At 49.8% G+C, this 20,734-nt stretch overlaps 1 protein-coding gene across 1 annotated transcript in view; it reads right to left on the reverse strand.

Moving 5' to 3' along the window:
* Positions 1-20,734, reverse strand: part of HK1 (hexokinase 1) — a 62,340-nt gene that overhangs the window by 22,095 nt on the left and 19,511 nt on the right. Inside the window, exons 3-7 of the mRNA XM_088019922.1 lie at positions 10,748-10,896; positions 6,052-6,171; positions 2,842-2,937; positions 2,156-2,255; positions 1,861-2,044 (exon numbers count right to left, since the gene is read on the reverse strand). Coding sequence (XP_087876048.1) covers positions 1,861-2,044; positions 2,156-2,255; positions 2,842-2,937; positions 6,052-6,171; positions 10,748-10,896 — 649 coding nt within the window. The remainder of the gene's footprint in view (positions 1-1,860; positions 2,045-2,155; positions 2,256-2,841; positions 2,938-6,051; positions 6,172-10,747; positions 10,897-20,734) is intronic.

Here is a 20,734-nt window from a genome sequence, read left to right on the forward strand (position 1 = left end):
CCCCCCATCCTCTGTCCATCCATCCATCCCCCAAGCCCCCATCCTCCATCCATTCCTCCTCCATCCCCCACCCACCCATCCATCCATCCAGCTCCCCAACCCCCCATCCTTCATCTATCCATTCCCATCCACCCATCCACCTCTCCATCACATCCCCCCTCCCTATCCACTATCTATCCATCCATCCATCTCGCTCCATGCATCCATTCAGCCACCACTCCAAAAATGTTTATTGCAAGGCAACTGTGAGCCCGGTTCACAGTTCAGCCTAGGGATATAGTTCAGCCCTTTAGGAAATTCAGAAATACTTCAAAATGGATGGCAGAGAAATCCAGGTTTCCATCCAAGCCACAGGGGACCCCCACACTGGGGCAAAGGATACAGACAAGGGCCTGGGTCATATTTGCTCAGCTATCACAGGTAACTGCCCTGCTCCACTGAGAAGGAAGCAGTTACCTGCCCTTCTGATTAAGTGATTGACAGTCACGACAGGTACCTAATCTCTTATCTGAAACCCCTGGGGTCACATATGCTTGGGAATGTGTAAATGTGAGGATTTTAGAGATGCAATATGATGCATATGCACATGTTACAGAATATCCCCAGAGGTACCTGAAACAGCAGTACAATCAAGCACGTCCATAGCTCCCCAGTGAACCGTATGACTGGGCACGGTAAATAGTTCCATGTCAGGTGGGGTCAGGTTTTAGTACTGCAAGTTAGGCAAATGGATTGGGGGGAAAAAAAAAAAACCTTTGGCTGTCAGAGCTTTGGAACTGGCACCCTTTATCCCAAGTCTCAGGATGCAAAGTAGATGTTCAACTCTGGGTCTAAGAACTTGACATTCTCTTACTGAGGAACCTAGTTTATTCACCACCACCATTCCCGGTGGAGGGGGGCTGGCCATTTACACGATTCCATTAACTCGGGCGGTGGAAAGCCCAATCATCCAGCCTAGGGTATGGAGCTCTTTGGGTGATGGGTTTCAAAATGACAAATGAACTCCCAAGGTAAGGACTATTAAGCCAACAGGGTCAATGAACATCTCTCAGCACACTGACAGCATCCAAGCCCAGGATGTTGGGAGGGCGATCAGAGAGAACTAGCAACCCACGGCATCACAGAGAAATAGGAGCATGGCGCTTCAGGAGCTAAGGAGCTCAAATCAAGAAATGCCCACACTGCCATGAATAATGTCACTCATACCTCTGTAGCCAGGAGCTCGCTAAGGCCAAAAATAACCTGCCCCATTAGTCTGATGCTCTTTATCAACTCTGACCCATCTGCTCATACATAACATGGGAGAAGTTTCTCCATTCTCTGGGCTCCTTAAGGTCTGTATGACTCGAAAGGTTTACACCCACTCCTCTGCATGACAGACGTTCACACGTGGGACATCCCTCCCCAACTAGCTCTAAGTGCCAGACCGGAAGGGGCTCCTCGGAGCCCAGCACAGAGCTCTCAGGACACTCCCTGAGAAGGAAGCAGTTACCTGCCAGCCACCCTGCCTCCCGCGTGGCCTTGCTCCGCACCCAGCGGCAATGCTAGTGACTACAGGGTGTACAAGGGTTTTAAAACCCTAGCTCTATACTAATGCTTCTGTGCTCTTCATCTTCAAAATCTTTTACCAGGACACAATTATAGCATAATTTGACAAAGAGAAAATCATTTAAAACATGCTTTTAAAGCTGCAGACGCCACAGCCGCATATCTATCCAAAGGAGTGACAGACGGTGCAAATCTGATGGGCTTCTTGCTTTGTGATCACCTGCCTTTCTGCCCCTCCCATCTCAACCCCACATCTTTGGCTAAGTATCCCCAAAGTCATGCACACGACTGGTCAGAAAAGGTGGGACTCACAGCTGCTTCCCAGGGTTGAGGGAGCCACGGTCTATCTCTCGGTCAAACTCGGTGCGGATGTCTTCCAGGGACCCGTCGTCCCCGAATGCCCCCCATTCTGTGTTGATGCACATCCTCCCCTCATCGCCTTCCACCAGGTCAATGTGCCTCAGTTCCTCCATGTAGCAGGCATTGGTGCCAGTGCCTTGGAGAGAGAGACCAGATCAGAAGCTGCGACCGCACCAAACCCCAAGAGGAGGCTGCCTGTGCCTTCTGGAAACACGGGCTGAGGGCACGGGGAAAGGGGTGACGTTACCAATGATGAGGCCGACTTCACACTGCTGGTCATCATAGCCACAGGTCATCATGGTCCCCACCGTGTCGTTCACCACGGCCACAATGTTGGCATCATAGTCCTGGGGACACAGAACGGGGGCGTCACCGCCCACTCTCACGTGGGAGCAGAGGTCACGGAGGGCGTGGCCAGCGAGCCCCCGTGTTCAGACCCGGCAGGGGGGTGCTGCTCTCATTACTGCTGGCCCTCAGATCAGCCGGATTAGAGCGCAGCAACTGCATTATGGAAACTGCACAGTCACCTTCACTACCTGGCTCAGGATTCTTTTCCGAGTGGATTTCACGCACGGAGCCACAACCCTCCACAAACCACGTGCTCCAGGCCTGTGCTGACGGCCCTTGTTCCAACCACGCAGGCTGCACCTGCCCGCGTCAGCTGCCCCCGCACAGCCCAGCGCTTCTGTCGGAAGGAGGCAGCCCCCCAGGGCTCGGCCCCTCTGGGCAGCGCTTCTAACATTCCTGCTTTGAACCTTCTGGGCTGTGGGCCCTCCCCAGTCATCTGCCTGGGTCTTCAAGACACCCCGTGTGATGCCTCCGGCCATGCACTACCGCCCCCAAGAAGGGCCTTGGTCTGGTTCAGATCCCAGCCTCCTCCCCACATCGCCCCACCTCCACGCGGCAGGGACAGGTGGCCCTGAGAAAAGTTACCCCGCGCTTTTTGATGGCTTTGTTAAGCAGCTTCACCACATCCATTCCCTCCACTCCACTCGCTTTAAATTTCTTTGTCCAGGTGATCAGGATGCCCTGCAAAGGAGAGCAGATGGGGGTTGGACGAGGGCTGGGAGGCCTGCAGAACCCCCAGGTCCCTGGGGAGGCTGCTCAAGGGCAGTAACCAAGCAGAGGCCCAGAGAGGACAGGTGGCTCCCTCCAAATCACACTGGGTAACCACAGAGCCAGACTCCGTCCCGTCTCCTGTCCATCCGTCTGCAGGACGGATTTCTCTGGGGGCTGCCATGGAGAAAACTGTGCAGCTCACACTAGAATCCAGCCAGTGGCTTGCCAGGACAGTGGTGTCACCCAGCGTGCAAATCTACCTGGATGTCAAATGCACAGCCAAACTTCAAGTAAAAAGAGAACAAGAGAAATCCTGTTATTACCTGACCACCCCTCTCCACTGGCGAGCCAGAGCCCAGCTCCTATAGCCCCGAGGGAAGACAGGCAGAGCCAAATGGGGAAGAGAGACAAAATGCCAAGGCAATTTTTGGCTACTGAACTTCTAAAGCCAGGTGCTAGAGATTTAAGGATAATACTAACTAAATATGAGTTACGCCTCTTTCCCAATTTTTAACTCCCATTTGTAAGCAGCAACTCCACTATTTATACAATAGGGCTCATTTCTGTTTGTAGATTAATGGAGAAATATCAAAAAGGCTAGACAGCCAATGGTCACTCACTCGGGAATCAGGAAGGGTAGAAATTTTACTCTTTGCTTTACATCTTTACATTATCTATATAAATAGCTTTACATATTGCTTTTGTGTTTTTTTTTTTTAAATCAAAGATACTCGAAAAAAATAATTGTTATACTTGACTGTTTTTTCTCTGAATGGACAAGGTTGCCACACATGCGGCAGGACAGGGCAGAGCTCTCATTCGGGCCCCGTGGGCCTCTGGGGGTGCCACAGGGATGGGGCGCTTGCCCGCACACAGCCTGCCCCCGCTCACGGTGAAAGCCGCACAGCCCCGTGAGATGCACAGAAAGGGGAGTGTGCGGGAGACTTTGTGGTTCTTTGCTCAGCGGCAGCCTGTTCCTAAGCCAGGCATTCCAGAAACCCCTGGACACTGTTTTCTTCCCCTCTACCCCAACCCCCAAAAGCCTCAGAGAGTATGCTGCGGAAAGAATGTGGGGCTGGAAATCAGGAGGCCGGTCCCATTCTCACACCTCTGCCCACTTCCTTGTGGGCAGCTCCCCAGATTCCTCTGAGGGTCACTTTGCTCATCTGTGGAATGAGGCAGCTGGTCTAGATTTATACGATCCTGAAGGTTCCAGGTAGCCTTGAAGAGTGGGCCTAGGCAACCACCCACCAGATCGGTAATTAGTCTGTGGTCCACTGGCTTCCCGGCAGGCAGTGCGGCCCGGCCCAGGAAGCCCTCCCCGGATGGGGAGGGTCAAGGCCTGTGTGTGTGTGGGGGGGTGCCTCTAGCCCCTCTGCCCACAAAGCCCCTCTAGCAGACACATCTGCCCTGCCCTGGGGGGCTCTCCTGCCTCTGAGGATATTCTCTCCCCCTTCTGCAATGCCTTCCTCCCTGGAAGATCACAGCTTCTGTGGGGCAGGCCCCATCTGCTCCCTGTCCTCTCCCAGGGTCTAGCCCAGCCGCACAGGGATGGCACCCGGGCAGTGGTCACTGACGACAGAGCTAGGTCGAGCAGTCACTTCACTCCCAGGCCACCCCCACCTCTCTGCCCGGGGGCCATGACTGTCATGTCTCCACTCTCAGAAGCCAAGGGAAACTTAGTACCAAGAACAGACTTTGAGAAAGGTTCGGGAAGACACCGAGAAGACACATCACAAAGTGATCCAAACATCTTGGAGGTGTCGCAATGCCAGACACCAGAGAGTCTGGACAGGCCATGGCAGTCCTGACGGAGACAGGCGGACCGCAGTATCTCAGAGGTCTTCAGTGGGGGGGAAGGGGGGGTAAGGGTGACGGGAGCGTATGGGATTCTGGTCCTAGATCCGTCGTCAATAAGCCCTGTGACCTCGGGGGCCTGGTTCTCCATCTGGGGAATGACGGGCTTGGCCTACTGAGCTCTCAAGCCCCCTCTTGCTCCAACATGATGTGATTATACAAATGACACAGACGGGGGGGCTCCAGGGGCTTGAAGCGGTGCCTGGGACAGGGCGCTTACCCTACTGATAAGGAGGTACAGGGCTGCTGCCCAGAAGCGTGGAGGGGGCCATGTGCACCAACGTGACTATCCTGCAGGAAAGCAGACTGGTTAGGAGCACAGGCTCTGGAGCCAAACTGCCCAGAGCGAATCTGGGCTCTGCTGCCTCCCGGCTGTGTGGTCCTGGGCAGGTTCCTGACTCCTGCTAGCCTCAGTGTCCTCATCGGTAACCTGGGAATCACAAGCACTTCATGCACGGGCGTTTTGGAAGATACCGTGTTCACTGCAGAGTGCGCCTTAGGACAGAGCCTGGCACCTGAGCGACCCTCGGTAATGTGAACTCTCAGAGTCCCTATTATGAGGAGTTTGTTCACAGGTTGCTTGCTCTGTGTGTGTGTGTGTTTTCTGTCTCTCGTGTAGAAAAGGAACAGGCTGCATCTACTTATTCTGTCTCCCTGCAGTCTGAGGTACAATGGTGCCACGGGGTATGTCTGAGTCCCTCCCTGCTAAGCAGATGAATGAATGAACGATGAGCTACAACAGCGTGGGCATATAACGATCCACCCGAAGGTCCAAAAGGGCCTCTCTGGGGCTGGAGCTGCTCGCAGGCAGAAGCTCTGGAGAGGTGGCCCGGGCACCCGAGACGTGGGGTCCTGACCAGATTCCCCGTTCCCAGGATGGCCTTCAGGTAAACCCCACATTGCACAGCCCTGACAAAAGGCTTGCCCGCCTCTCTCCACTGTCACCAAAACTACTTGCTATGCTTTCACTTGCTTGCATTTCGTAAGTGTCCCCAGCTACCTAAACACCATGACCCATCTCCAGAAATTTGGAAATCACTTAAGTAATTGAAAGACAAACACAACAACATGACCTCACATTAATTCCTACAAATGTTTCTTGAGAAATACAAGATATGCAGGCCATCCATCTGGTGAGCAAAAGGGACAAAGGGTCGGGAAAAGGGGCTCGTCGACTTTCCCATTCTGGGGCTTCTGTCGGGCCCACCAATCCCAGCACGCGCTTACCTCGTCTATTTTGGACTGCCGACAAGGGAAAGAAAACGTGAATCCCACAGGTAATTTCTTGTCCTTGATTTTTTTTTTCTCCATAAAGTCTCCCAGGCACTCAGCCACGTGATCAAAAAGCTGGAGGAAGCACAAGAGAGCAGTCAGGAGTGAAAGAGAGTAGCCGCGCTGGCTGCCCATCCCCGCGCCACCCCCGCAGCACCCCACAGCCCTGCTGGGAAAGCCATGCTGGGTGTGAATGCTAGAGAAAGAGTCCCTTAAAAAGAGACTTCCCTGCAGGGCAGCACAGCGTAGGAAGCAGTTCAAACCCTTTGATCAGATCTAGCCTATCAGTGGTCACTAATATGTCTCACTGGGTGCTCAGGAAAGTTTAAAGGAATAGAAAATCCCCTCACCCCTCCATAATACCCGGGCAGTGGGTGGAGTGGTGTCTGGCCCCTTCTCTGGATCTGTATCTCTATCTACCTCGGTCTGTGCAAATTCCAAAAATTCTATGTGCAGTTCCAGAGCCTCTAGCCCACTTGCGCGATTTCACAATCTTCAGACTATCCTATTTTTATTTTACTGAAGTCGGATACGCACACACAGAAAAGTGCACACATCTGAAGCACAGAGTTCACTGGATTCTCTCCAGCCCACCCGCCTGTGTCACCAGCACCCATGTCAAGGAACTCTGCCAGCACCCAGACTCCTCCCTCGCGCCCCTTGCGGTTACTGCCAGCACCTAACCCCACAAGGGCGTTTGGCAGTCGCTTTGGATTCGTTCTGCCATCTGTCTACTACGGAGAAAAGCAGGGAGGGTGCACTCTTTGGTGTCCGCCTTCTTTCCCTCGACATGACGTGTGGGAGAATCATCCACACTGTTGTGTGCCTTGGTAGACTATTCATTCTCATTGCATTTAGTGGATTTTAACTTAAGTTTGCCAGCTCCATGACACCTTGCCTAGGATATACATACACATCTTAGGAGCCACTAGAAAGAGCACAGACCATGATTTCCCTAGCCTCTGCATGAATACTGTCAATGATAGAAGGCTGACCACCTCCAAGGCAACCTTTTTGGATCTAATACCTCCCCTCATCTCTAAAATGTATCCAGAATTGAATATAATGTTTCATATGTGTTCTGAACACAGGAGGGCTTAGTTGAACTAAGAACCTCCCTTTTCCTTAGCTCTGTACCTCTATTAATGTAATCAAAGCATATATATGATCTTTTGGCAACCAAGCCACAGTCTAGGTAACCCCGTCTTTTTCACATGGCTATCATAACACTAGACCTCCCTTATGTATGGGACTGACACAGCTACGGAGCTTCTAGAATGCCAAAAGAAGGCAGTGCTGGCAGGGCCAACCACATGGTCACAGAAAGCAATCCCAGCCCATGTTCCCAGACAAGGCTATCTTCCTGAAAGCCTTCCTTGCAGGGATATCCTCGAGAGGGGGCCAGAAGTCATTACTCCTATCCCCAATTTTCCCCAGAGGTTCCTGACCCAGCTCTAAAGTCTGACTTTGCTGCCAGGATAAAGGAAAACCCGCCAATTTTGATTTAGGAGCCTCTGTCCCTGAGTCACTCTTACTCAGACTGTGCCTGCAGCCAGTGACTGTGACTGGAGAGACACATGACCACCTTCCCTGGAGGGGCCCGGCTAAGCTTCCTGCGACCTACATTTCTAAGTAATATAAACCCATTACGAAGTCCGTCAGCAAGCCCCACGTCATCTGCTCTCACAAGCCCCAGGCCCCCCTGTGGCCCTCAGCAGAGATGGCCTCGGGGCAGAAGGCGGGTGGAAGGAAGGCCACAGGAAGTAGCAGGGAGAAGGCAGCCTGCAGAAAAGGATGCCCACGGATGAGGCGCTATAATAGCTCCCAGATCCAATCCAAACACAGCCACCCGCAGTGCTCTGTTAAGAAGGAAATGCCCACAGCCCAGGAGCTCCCAGCCTGCTCAAAGAGCCCGGAAGCTCCCACCACGCTAGCCCGAGTCTGTGACCGACCAGGGAGGGAAGCTAGCCAGCCTCGCCGGGCTCAAAATTCTTGTGTCTAAAAAAGCATTATTTTTTTCTTTCCTAACAACATAATCATTATTTTAAAAATCCCCAGAGATTGTTTCTCCAATTGAAAAGGGTAAAAATGACGAAAACAAAAATTTAACATTTATTATTCAAAATTTCCCAAACTAAATAAATAATTTTTAAGAAGCCTGCATTTATGCCTCCAAGATTATTAAAGCTTAAAGATGAACTGAACTTTTTGGGATAGCGTGTGTGTGTGTGTGTGTGTGTGTGAGCTGGGGAGAAGAAAAAGATAAAGCAAATAGTTAGCAGCTGGGGAATCTGGATGAGGGCATATATGGGAGCTCTTTGTGTGTATCTTAAAACTTTTCCATAAGTTTAATATTATTCCAAATAAAAGGTCTAAAAATCTATTAAAAATTCCTGCATATTACAGAAGATGACATCACAACCCGTGAATTCGGGGCTATTCACAAACTGAGTCTGAGTTGCTTCACGGGCACAATGGGGCCCTTAACCTCCCACCATATTCTACAGGTTGATCAGAAAAATGGTCCCCTGACACTTATGTCTAACCTCAAACCAAACTTCTGAAGAAGAGCTTCCTGTTTCATCCCTATTTTCAACTGCCAACCCTCTTCCTCAGCCGCTGGACTCTCCTCCTTGCCCACAGCCCTCACATTTCTTCACCATCAAAAAATTTTAAAGATGATAAAGACAAGAGCTAGGCTCAGAGGGTTCCACCTTGCTGAAACTGTAACAACTGGAACCAGACTACGTGAGTACAAATTCCAGCTCTATCATTTATGAGCTGTGTGACCCAACGGGCTGGCTGCTCAATGTATGAGCCTCCGTTTTCTCATCTGTAAAATGGGAATGATGACAAAATGAGTTAATACATACAAAGTGCTGATGTCAGTGACAGGTACCTAGCGAGCACTGTGGAAGTACTGCTATAATAATACATCATCATTACCACCATTGTCATCATCTTCATTGCCTTTTCTTTGCAGACTGCTTGGAAGGGGAAAAGGAGCAGAAACAGACAGCAGGAAACAGTGACCCTGGAGCTGAGAAGATGGGGACAGAGGCTGGGACACATGAGGTCCCAGGGGCGCAGTAAGAAGAAGTCACTGTGGAAGTGAATAGATAACCGAATGTGCACCTGTTGGGGGGGCACCCCCTTAATTTACAAACCCTGCTCCTAAAAGGTCAAGCCAAAGCACACGGGAATGTCAGCACGGGCTATAGTCCTGATGGTGAAGGCAGCAGAGGTGGCTCAACCCAAGGCCCGTGGACAACAGACAGTGACGGGTCAGCACTTGCTGCCAAATGGAAGGAGCAGGATGCCAACTCAAGGCTGCTGGCTACTTGCAGGAAGGACAATGCAGCAACCACTGCTGGGCAGGATTAGGAGACCTCGCAGCTAGCAGCCCGCATGCACAAGGATGGGCCGTTTTCTGCAGCCTGGCAGTGGAGGGGAAAGCAGGGGAATCTCCAGGCAGGGCCATCCAATGAGTGATACACTCATCTGTTCTGGAGACAGTGCCTTTTTCAATGCTCCCCATGACACAGTCGGAAAAGCTCTGAACCCAAGCCCCCCAGGAGCAAACGAAAGGCTGAGATTAGCCCTTTTCTCTCAGACCAAAAAAAACCAAAACAAAACCAGGGGGAGCGGGGGGGGGCCCCAGGCCCCACCCACATTAACCGCTGGCCCCAGGCCCCACCCACATTAATTTAGAAACAAAGTAGAGTCAAGAGGAGAAGGCTCCTGGGTCTCATCTCAAAGTCCAGGTCAGAACAAATGAGTTTTCTGGTGAACTTAGTCATGAGCCTTGACATGAACACACCCTTCCTAAAACAAGTATTTGGCAAGCTCCGAATACATCTCCTGGGCAGCAACCATGACTCTGAGAGGCGAGCTACAGACTACAGGAGCCAGAGCATCTCCAGGAAAGCGGGAGGAGCAGCTCCCATACACAGCAGGCTGACAGGACACTGAATGACCGGAAACCGCGATCACAGGGTCCTCAGTGAGCGAGGGCCCCCACCACGCACCACAGCCAGAGGGACGGGGCAAGGGTGCCCACAGCCCCTTGGCCAGCTACAGAAGACAGCCCTTCCGGGGGGCACCCCATCAAGGGGACGGGCCTCAGGTATCAGATGTGACGGAAGGGGATGGTGCCCTTCTGTACCAAGGACTCTCAGGAGGCTATTAAATCAGTAGCCAGGAGCCCTTGACTAGCGCTTGGGCCATGAGCTCCAATTCCCGCCGCCCTACAAGGTGACAGCCAGACCCTGTGAGGCCTGGGCCCCAGGTGAGCTGGTGGGGGAGGCCAATGACTTGGAAGAAGGGCTGTTTTCACCCAAGGGCTCTGCGAAACCTGCACTAAGGAGCCAACCCCAGGATCCTTAGGAAATGAATCCCTTTGCCCACAGAGCTGCCGGGCCCCCTCCTCATCCCTCCAGCATATGCAAGTCCCAGTGGCCCCCCGTCCCATGCACCAGTTTTCCCAGACCGTGGGCTCTCATTAGACGGTCACACCCTTCCACCCAGCAGCCCCTCTCCACGTGAACCTATGAGGGACTCCTTCCAGGGGCTCAGACACCAGAGCTTGGGGGGCTGGTTCCCAGAGGTATGAGCCCGCCGAGGCTGATCAGAAGGGAGCGGGGGGACCCACCTGGCTTCCACTGCCGTGCACGATGTTCTCCGGGGTGTCGTAAATCTCGGACTCCATGTGAACATTCTGGTTTTGCTCATGATTCACTTGCACCCTCAGAATTCGAAAGGAAGACCCGCCAAGATCCAGGGCAATGAAATCTCCCTTTTCTGTTTAGGGAGACAACAGGTATCACATCAGGGTCACATGTGACGGGAAGACCCCACGCTTTGCCCGCCTCTTGACAGGGTCCGGCTGGCCTGTCTCCCCCGTGCAAACCTCACCCAACCACTGCCCTGTCTGGAAAATGGACCCAACCCAGCCCAGCGTGTGGCTGGCCGGCTCCAAGCAGGGGAAGGCGGGTGCTGTACAGAGCGTCCCCCGCCCCCCGCAAGCTTTTTCTAATTCCCTACCATTTCCTCCAGACAGCACTGTGATCCATAAAATACAAACAGCATTTCAACTCCGAGAACACCCCATATCTGAGATCCATCCCATGCCTTGAGTGTCTGCCACACCTCCACTTACTCCCCGGGGTGGGGAGGGTTAAACTGTGGTAAAATCTACATAACATAAAATTCACCACTGTAACCATCTTTAAAGTGGCGTTAAGTACAATGTTGTGCAAACATTACCACCACCATTCATCTCCAAGACTCTCCCTCAGCCCTGACAGGGTGATGAAACTCTAGAACCATTCCCCACTCTTCTTCTCCTAGTCCCTGGGTCACCGGATCTCGCCTTGCTATCACCACAGATTTGCCTCATCTGGATAGTTGACAGAAGTGGAATCACACAATACTTGGCCTTTTATATCTGGCTTCTTTCACTTTGCATAATGTCTCAAAGTTCATGTTGTAGCGTGTGTCAGAGTTTCACTGCTTTCTGAGGCTGCCTGATCTAACCCACTGCGTACAGTTACCACATTGCCTATCCATCCACCCACCTGCCGGGGGGTACTGTGTGGTTTCTACCCAGGGAAGGCTTTTAACAGAAGTCCCACTCAGTCACGTAGCAGGAACTGGCCTGATATGGCTGCATCCTTCAGGCCCAGTGTGTGCACTGACTGAGGTGTGCCTCAGTGGGACGCAGATAATGGCACTGTACGCCCAGGCCACCACACAGCAGCAGGGGAGGAGGCCATGGGAAGGGTCCCAAACCATCAAGCCACCACCTAACATTCTTTACCCTATTTCTCATTAGTAATTCTTACACATGTTTCCAAAAATGTGGTGAAAATCTGTGAATTTTACTACCGATGTGACATCCCCAACTACCCCAATGGGTATCAGGCCAGGGGTGACAGCCACCACTGCCATCCTGAGCCCCGGGAGTCCCCAGAGTCATCAATACTACAGCAGCATAAATACAAGTCTGCGTGGGATCTCATTTTCCTAGGGAAGCATCTTTAATGTTCTATTTTTCAGTAATGGCATCACTGAGATATAAATCACCATACAAGTCACCCATTTAAAGTGTGCAATTCCACAGTTTTTCATAAATTCAGCGATGCCACCATTGCCTCAAACCAGTTTTAGAGTGCTTTCACCTCAAAAAAGAAATCCTGTACTCTTTTAACTATCTCCCTCTCAAACAAGCAAGCACCCTCTTCCCCCGCTGCCCTAAGCAACCATTAACCTACTCCTGTCTCCACCGCTGTGTGCATTCTGGACAATTTGTATGAAGGGCATCACACGGCACGTGGCCTCTTGTGGCCAGCATCTTGGTGTAGCAGGGGTCAGCACTTCATTTCCGTATGGCCAAATAACAGTCCATTGTATGGAGGTACCTCATTTCATTTACCCATTTGTCTGTGGATGGACTATCTGGGCTATTTCTACCTCTGGCTGTCATGAATAACACTGCTATGGATATTTCTGCACGAGTTCTTGTGCGGCCCTGTTTTCATTTCCCTTGGGTATATACCTAGAAGTAGAACTGCTGTCGAGTGGTAACTCACTTTGAACTTTCTGAGGAACTACCACTGGTGTCTGAGGAGTGGCCCCATTGTCCATCCCCCCAGTGAATCATAAAGGTTCCAATTTCTCCACATCCTCAATTCTTATCATCATCTTATTTTATTCTGGTTTGCATTTCTCTGGCAAATGCAACGAGCACCTCTTCACGAGCTTCTTGGCCATTTTTTGCCTTCTTTGGCGAAATGTCTATTCAGATTCCCTGGCTTATTTTAAAAATGGGATTGTCTTTGGAGTGTTGAGTTGTAAGAGTTCTTTCACATTCTAGACCTAAGTCCCTATCAGATATATGACTTGTAAATATGGTCTTTCATTCTGTGGACTGTCTTTTCACTTTTTTTTTTTTAAGATTTTATTTATTTATTTGACAGAGAGAGACACAGCAAGAGAGGGAACACAAGCAGGGGGAGTGGGAGAGGGAGAAGCAGGCTTCCCGCGGAGCAGGGAGCCCGATGCGGGGCTCGATCCCAGGACTCTGGGATCACGACCGGAGCCGAAGGCAGACACCTAACGACTGAGCCACCTTTTCACTGTCTTGACGGTGACTTTTGAAGCATACGAGTTTTCCATTTTGACGAAGTACACTGTATCTGTTGTTTCCTTTGTTGTTTGTGCCTTTGGGGTCATATCTTAAAGGAAGCCATTGCCAAAACCAGGGTCACAGAGATTTACACCTATGTTTCTTGCCAAGAGTTTTATAGTTTTAGCTCTTACATGTCGGTATTTGATCCATTCTGAGTTGATTTTTCTTTATGGTGTGAGGCAGGGGTCCAACCTAGTTCTTTTACGGCTGGATATCCACTTATCCCAGCAACATTTGCTGAAAAGACGGTTCATTCCTTCATTGAACAGTCTTGGCACCTTTGTCAAAACTCAAGCGACCATACATGTATGGGTTTCTGAACTCTCCATTCTTCCCCCCCCAATTTTGATACATAATTGATATCCTGAGCTCTCAATTCTGATCCACTGATCTATCATCCTTATGCCAGCACCACAGCATCTTGATTGTTGCTTTGTAGGAAAATTTGAAACAAGGAAGTGAAAGTCCTCCAACTTTGTTCTTCTTTTTCAAGATTGCTTTGGCTATTTTGGGTCTCTTGAGGTTTCTTCTTCTTATTTTTTAAGGTAATGGTTAGGAAGAAAAAAAAAAAAGCTTCTCTTTTATAAAGCAGACACATCTTTGTATTTGATTCCACCGACCTGTCAGCTCTGACACATTGCTCTATTTCTGGAACTTAGAATGGTGTTTGATATACAGTAAGAGCTCAACAAATACCTGAACTCATGAGGTGGTAAAGGAATCAATGAACAAACCAAAGAATTCTCAGAGTGAACTTTCCCCATTCTTAACCTCTCTCTCAAGTTCCTTAAGGGAAAAAAACCACAACCTGGGCTTGTGTGCATCCTACCCATGGCACCCAGGAGAACTCAACGAATGCTCGATGGCTGCTTGATCACAGGGGCTGGTGCCCCAATCACTCACTCACTCAAGGTAGCCCTGCTTATTGGTCATTAAGCACAAAACAGTGATACTGCTGGTCGGTTGAGAAATTTATTGAGAAATTATCCCTGTATCATACAATTCATCCATTTTAGTTTTTTAAGGTTCTTATTTTAATTCCAGTTTGTTATAATTCATCCATTTTGAAGTGTAGAATTCTGTGGTTCTTCAGTATATTTACAGAGTTGCACAACCATCACCACTACCTAATTTTAGAGCACTTTCAGCATCCCAGAAAGAAACTCCGTACCCACGAGCTGTCATCACTCCCCACTTCCTGGCAACCCCTCTTACCCACCAACGACCACAAATCTACTGTCTGTCTCTCTAGATGTTCCCACTCTGGACATTTCATACCAATGGACAGGTGGTCTATTGTGGATGGCTTCTTTCACCTACTATAGCTGATGTTTCTGATGTTTTCAAGGTTCGTCTATGTTGTGGCATGTATCAGTACCTCGTCCATGTCTATGACTGAATTATATTCCATTGTATGAATACACCACATCATGCCACTGGTTTTAAACTGCTTCTATGGTCCAAAGGAAACAGACCGAGGGAGAACGCCAGGAAGCAGGTGTCACAGATTGGTAGGAAATTCTGACCCAGACTTTATGGGTTGTTTGCATCCGTTTAGAAGGTTTTTTGGTTTGTTGGTTTGTTTGTTTGTTTTCAGATTTTATTTTTAAGTAATCTCTACACCCAGCGTGAGGCTCGAACTCACAACCCTGAGATCAACAGTCGCGTGCTCTACTGACTGAGCCAGCCAGGTGCCCCAGTTTAGAGTTTTCTTAGGGGTTTCCATCAGAACCTTAATCCCCATGCTGCTTACCCAGTTAAAAAACTGAATTCAGTATGAGGTGGCTCCTTCTCTCAGGACGAATTACTAGAATATCAAAAGCACTTTATTTTACCATCAACTGACATTCACTAAGCCTCTGTGCACTCCAGTTGCTACGTCCTTCATATGCATCATTTTATTTTTAGCTCCCTCAACCCTGTGCGGTAGGTACTATTGTGTCCTCCATTTTGCAGGTGAGCAAGTAAAGGCCGGGAGGGCTTAGGTGACTAGCCCAGGCACACAACCTACATGGCAGAGCCAGAACATGAATCCAAAGCTCAAAGTCACCACCACTGGCTCCAGCTGCCTGCCAGACAGACCTTGTGGACACAGATCCCTAAGGGCGGCAGTGGAGTGAGACTTCAGCACCACCAGAATGGCCGTTTTTTTCCTGGGGTTCCTCAACATCCACGACTCCTTGCGGCTTTTGGTTTTGTTCCTCCTTGTTCTCCAGTGAAGACAGTGCACTCTCAGTACAGTAAACAATTCTAAACCACTTGAGCAGATGAACGGGCACAAAGGCAAACACCGTGCTAGTATGAAATTATGGGGGCTTTTTGCTTTGTTTCAACATTTTAACTTAATTTTTTACTGCTTTAATGTTTGAATAAACATGTATTTATTTATTTCCTGTTTTACACCGTCTTTACATCATAACTTTAAAAAAAAATAGCATGACCCATTTTTCAGTTGCTATCATGGTCAAAAGTCTCATTTGCAGTTGAATCAAAGGTCTTAAGTGAAAGCAGCTTCTTGTACTCAGGTTCCAGGTGTCTGCGCGGGAGCTCCCGGTTAGTGGTGTCAGTGCCGACACAGATCAGGCGAGAGCTTTCAGCCCCTGCTGCAGGAAGGAGTCAGGTTTCAGGCAGCACCTCGGCAGGACCCAGGCCTGAAGTTTTTCAAGCAGGATAAGTGAAAATGACCTCAGCTGCCGATAACCGGAAGAATCTGGCCTTAGGGTACATGGGGCTGGGCCCCACTTCTGCAACTCTGCAAAGCCCCCTGCTCCATCCCAGGTGCCTGCTGTGGCCCGTCCACTCCAGCTCTCCCCTGCTCCTTTGTTCAACAAGTACAGGTCAACAGCATCCCAAGAAGAAGTTTGAGTCAGAGACAGCAACCAGAAAAGGTGACCTTGAGATATCAAGACAACACTAAACACTGGACACTCCCCACACCTGCAGGTGGGAGTTGACCGATTTGAGGAGGGCCTTTCCCCGAAGGCAGTTTACAAGGGGGTCATTGTCAAGCCCAGTGCAGTTCCTGATCCTTCCCTGAACAGTGACCCTGGTTCCAGGGTGCGTGTGTGATTGCTCAAAGAAATGGCAGGTGGCACCTCCTTCTGTAAATCACATTTGCAGCTCGGGAGACGTGGGACAAAGCTCAACAAATCCAACTGAACGACTTGCTCGTGGGCACATCTTTAGCACTGCCAGAGCCCCTCCCTTTTCTTAGTCACTCACATACTTGCAAATATTGTGATGCTCATTATCTTTTACGTGTATGTGTCTTTTCTTCCTCAGTTGGATGATAAGCAACTTGAAGGTGAGGGCAATGTAACATGCTTCCTTCCGTCCCCCGTGCTAAGTCTTGTACACAGCAGGGAATCAGTGTTTCCTGCTAGTTCAAAAGAACTGTCTGGGTCAAATGCATGTGTGTCTCGTCCTATTCTCTGCCAAGGCAAAAGATACCAAGGGATGACTTCTGGTAAGGGCAGCAAGATTTCCGGTAAACTTTGGGGGCTGTCTAAGCATCTCTTTAGATAACTATCCTCCCCATTTTTCATCTGAGGTTGGGGGTAGGCTGAACCCCTGCTCCAGCTCTAGGGGGACCAATGTGTGATCCAGGTGCAGGATCCAGGAGCATCCAGAGTCTCCCATCCTGGCCATCATGATTGGCTCAGGATGGGCATATGACCCAAGTCAGCCAACCATCACCCTCTCCAAGACCATCGCTAGGATCACCGGCTCTGAGGCAGCTGTCAGCTACAGATGCCAGAGCCATCTATCTCTGCCACCCTAAGGAAGAGGCAGCCTTTGAATGCAGCCAACACACAGACTGAAAGAATAAGGGACAGGTGAGTCCCAGGATACAGAAGCCAACTTACAACTAGATTTCCCAGTTACATGAACCTAAAATTTTGCTCTTTTTGCTTATACACATTCGAGTTCGATTTCTTTCAGCTACAACCAGAAGGCTCCTGAGTCCAATATTCTTTATTAGGGAATGAATCCCCCAAATACCTACTTGCCCTCCATAACAAAAGTCATCTATTTCATCTCAGGTTGGTTCCCCGATTAGAGCCACGGTGCCCCATCACCTCACTGCTGAGGTACCAGAGCTGCTATGTGGGGGCTCCTCCACATTCTGTGGGATACCAGGGTGGAAGTGAGACAGCCTGCCTTTGCTTTCCCCTTTTTTCTGCCTCCTCCCCCTATAGCATCACAGAGATGCCAGTGAATTCTGAAAAATTCTGAATCTTTTTTTCCCAGGGCTAGACCTACATGGTTAGGCCTGAGGGTGGGGATCCTCTGACTGGCTGCATCCACTGGGAAGGGCCCTCCCAAAGAATTCTTAGAAAATTAATTAGATGACACTAGTGTTAAGGAGGACAAGGACCCACTGGAACTCTCACGGTGGTTTGCGGTTTCCAGAGCACTTTCATTTGATCCTCTTGCAGCCCTCTGAGGCAGGGAAAAGCCGGGTTTGATAACCCATTTTACAGATGAGGAAATGGAGGCATAGGGAAGTTGAGTGACGCCTCCAAGGTCAGACAGATAATAAGCAGCAGAGCCAGAGATTAATCCAGTGTTCTGGGTTTGTTCCCCCCCCCCCGCCCTTTAATTTCAAGTTCAGCTTCTTTTTATAGCACTGGGCTTCCCTCCAACTACCTCGTCAAACCTTTAGCCTCAACGTTCCTTCCTGCCCTGCTGCCTCCTACTTGCAACTTCTTCCCACATTTCCCATTTCCACCAATGCCAGGAGAACCGCTCTTCCAGAGAAGGCTCATTACACAAAGCATCTGAAGGGCCCCTGGCAGCTCTCCACTTGATGATGACCACGATTATTCACAGCAAATAATGGAAAACAAACACGGGGACAGATGTCTCTCTCGAGTCCTGGTCTGTACTGGATAAAATACAGAGCAAACAGAAACCCCGCCTTCAGGAAATGCCTACTTTTGCCCTGCTCAACAAGTTGATTCCGTAGGTGAGACACAAAGGCTCTCCCTCCGCGTCTGCAACCCAGCTACTTGATGACAGTTCTACACCTACATCAAAAACCCAACCAGAACCCGAGAATGCAAATTTCACAGGTGGAGAGAATTTTTGAGACAATCCAACCATCTTCCCAGATAGGGAAACAAAGACAGAGAAAGGGAAGTGACCAGCCCAAATGCCATGGGAAAAGATAGTATTTTCTTTCCTTTGACCTAAAGAAATGCTATGTATATTTGGGGCCCCCAAAATTAACCGAACATACCGCAAATCAAATATTTTCCAACTTATCCTTTGGGGAAAGCGCATGCTCAGAACCACGAGGCAGAAACAGCAAAACATTCAACACAATTTACCCTCAAAAACCTTGCCACCTAATTAGTATTTCCAGTAACCTTACTGAGAAATGAGAGGAAGAGAAAAAAGGGGAGGTTTCGTGAATGAGACACAGAGCGAGCCCTTCTAAGGGAAGCTAGACGCAGAGGGCCAGCCATCCCCAGAGATTCACAGCTCTGAAAAGGGACTTTCTGTTTAGCCAAGTCACCAAAGTAAAAAAGCTTCAGTATTTTCCTTCTTTTATTTATTATTCATACCTTTCCTACTCCAAAAAGGATATGCAGCAGCTAAAAGCCACTTTAGGGTTTAAAAGAAAAAAATTAACATATAGGTTACTGAAGAGCAATTAAAAGAAAAACCACTGCCCATAAAAAATGTCCAAAGGGGGGAAAAATAGTAAAAATGTGCTGATACATTTCCAAAAAATCAGTAGAGTTTCAAAACTCTGAGCCCAGTCCCCCGGGGTCAAGTTCAGCAGGAAAGGAAAGGTTTGTTTCTCCCTTTGACTTGGAAGTCACACCGCCCTTAACAGGTGGGGGCATCTCTCCACCGAGCTGAGTCCAATTTATCCCTCAGTGGTTTGGGATTACCACTAATTCTGTCGCTGACTAATTACACAGTTAAAGCAGTGATTAACATTTAAAAAGGGAACTGCACGGTTTACTATCAAGGAGGCCCGCATTCAGACTACTCCAGGGGACCTCCTGGTTCTTGGTTGATAAAGGGGTGCAGGGGAGGTGAGAGTGGAGGCACCCCAGTGACAAAGGGGCAGGGAGTGGACTGGGGGCAGGTATGCGAAGCCTTGGCATCAGCCTGTGTGGGGCTGTGGGGTCCGTTCCAAATGGAGTGTGGGCCCCAGGGCATATGAACTGAGCCCAACCCTGAATATTAGGAACAGTTATGGGGAGCAAGGCTATAAGGGTGTGTTCAGGGAGCACCGTGCTCCCCAAAAAGATACACTTAAGTCCTAACCCTTGGGACCTGGAAACGTGACCTTATTTGGAAACAAGGTCTTTGCAGATGTAATCAGGTTAAGGTAAGCCCTGAGTGTGGGGCCTAATCTGATTAGGATCCCCATAAGAGGGAAATGCCCTGTAATGACATAGGAAGAGACTGGAGACCTGCAACTGGCAGGCCAAGCAGCACCAAGGACTGCCCACCACCACTGGAAGCCAGAAGGCGCATGGAGGCAGGGGCAGGGCTAGGCGGGTGAGGCAAGGGAGGGCGCTGAGAGCCAATGGGCAGACCCAGGCTGCACAGGAAGGGGGTCTTCATACTGCAGGGCTTTGGTTTCACCCCTCATCCTCCTTTGGTCAACACCACTCTGTGCTCCTCAGAGGCCCTAAATATTTGGCCCCGTCCACACTGGAGAAGAGAGGCTCAAAAGGAGGCGTGGGGCCCAGGCTGCTGGCTCCCTTTCCAGAAAAGCCAGGACAGTGCTCCCCAGCATGGGCATTACCACACATGTCATCACACTTAAAACAGGGCTGAGTGTCAGACGCGTCGTTATTTTACATAACACGAAGAACAAACGAATACCACCCGTTATAATCTTAAGGTGCAGTGATAGATAATGCACTGCTGATTTCAGAAACATTCAAACTAGAAAGTGTCTCAAAATAGATGAAATATGTAAGAAAAGATCAAAGGTTAGGGGAAAAGGCAGGTAAGCCAGGTTCAATAGATTTCTTTTCTGCAGCTCAGGGCCTACAGTGTCTTGGCATCTGACATGAATGTCTGAGAAGGGCTGCAGAGTGTTTTTCCCCAGTGAGTCTGAATGCTAGGCCTTATTTTGAAAAATAACTGATAGGGGTAAATGGCTAGATTACTCATGTAGCTGGATCACACTTAGAGACCCTGAACTCTGCAAATGGATTCTAAAAGAGTAAAGAACACCCCTGGCTGACATACGGTCCCTGCATGACATATGGTCCTTGGACATGTTAGCCCTGGGCCAGTCACACAGGATCAGGGGCCCTGCGGGAATCAGGTAGCCCTCGGCACTCTCCCAAGCCGAACCAGGGTAGGGGCCCTCCGGGGGCTGCCCACACCCACGTTACCTCCCCCTTCCCCTTCTCTTAGCTGGAACCAGGCACAGCCATGCCTCTCCGACAGAACTCTGCTAATCCTGGAAAG

The sequence above is a fragment of the Eumetopias jubatus genome, unplaced genomic scaffold (assembly GCF_037043125.1).
Source record: "Eumetopias jubatus isolate StellerSeaLion01/CBP00866 unplaced genomic scaffold, mEumJub1_p1.0 scaffold_17, whole genome shotgun sequence".
NCBI lineage: Eukaryota > Metazoa > Chordata > Mammalia > Carnivora > Otariidae > Eumetopias > Eumetopias jubatus.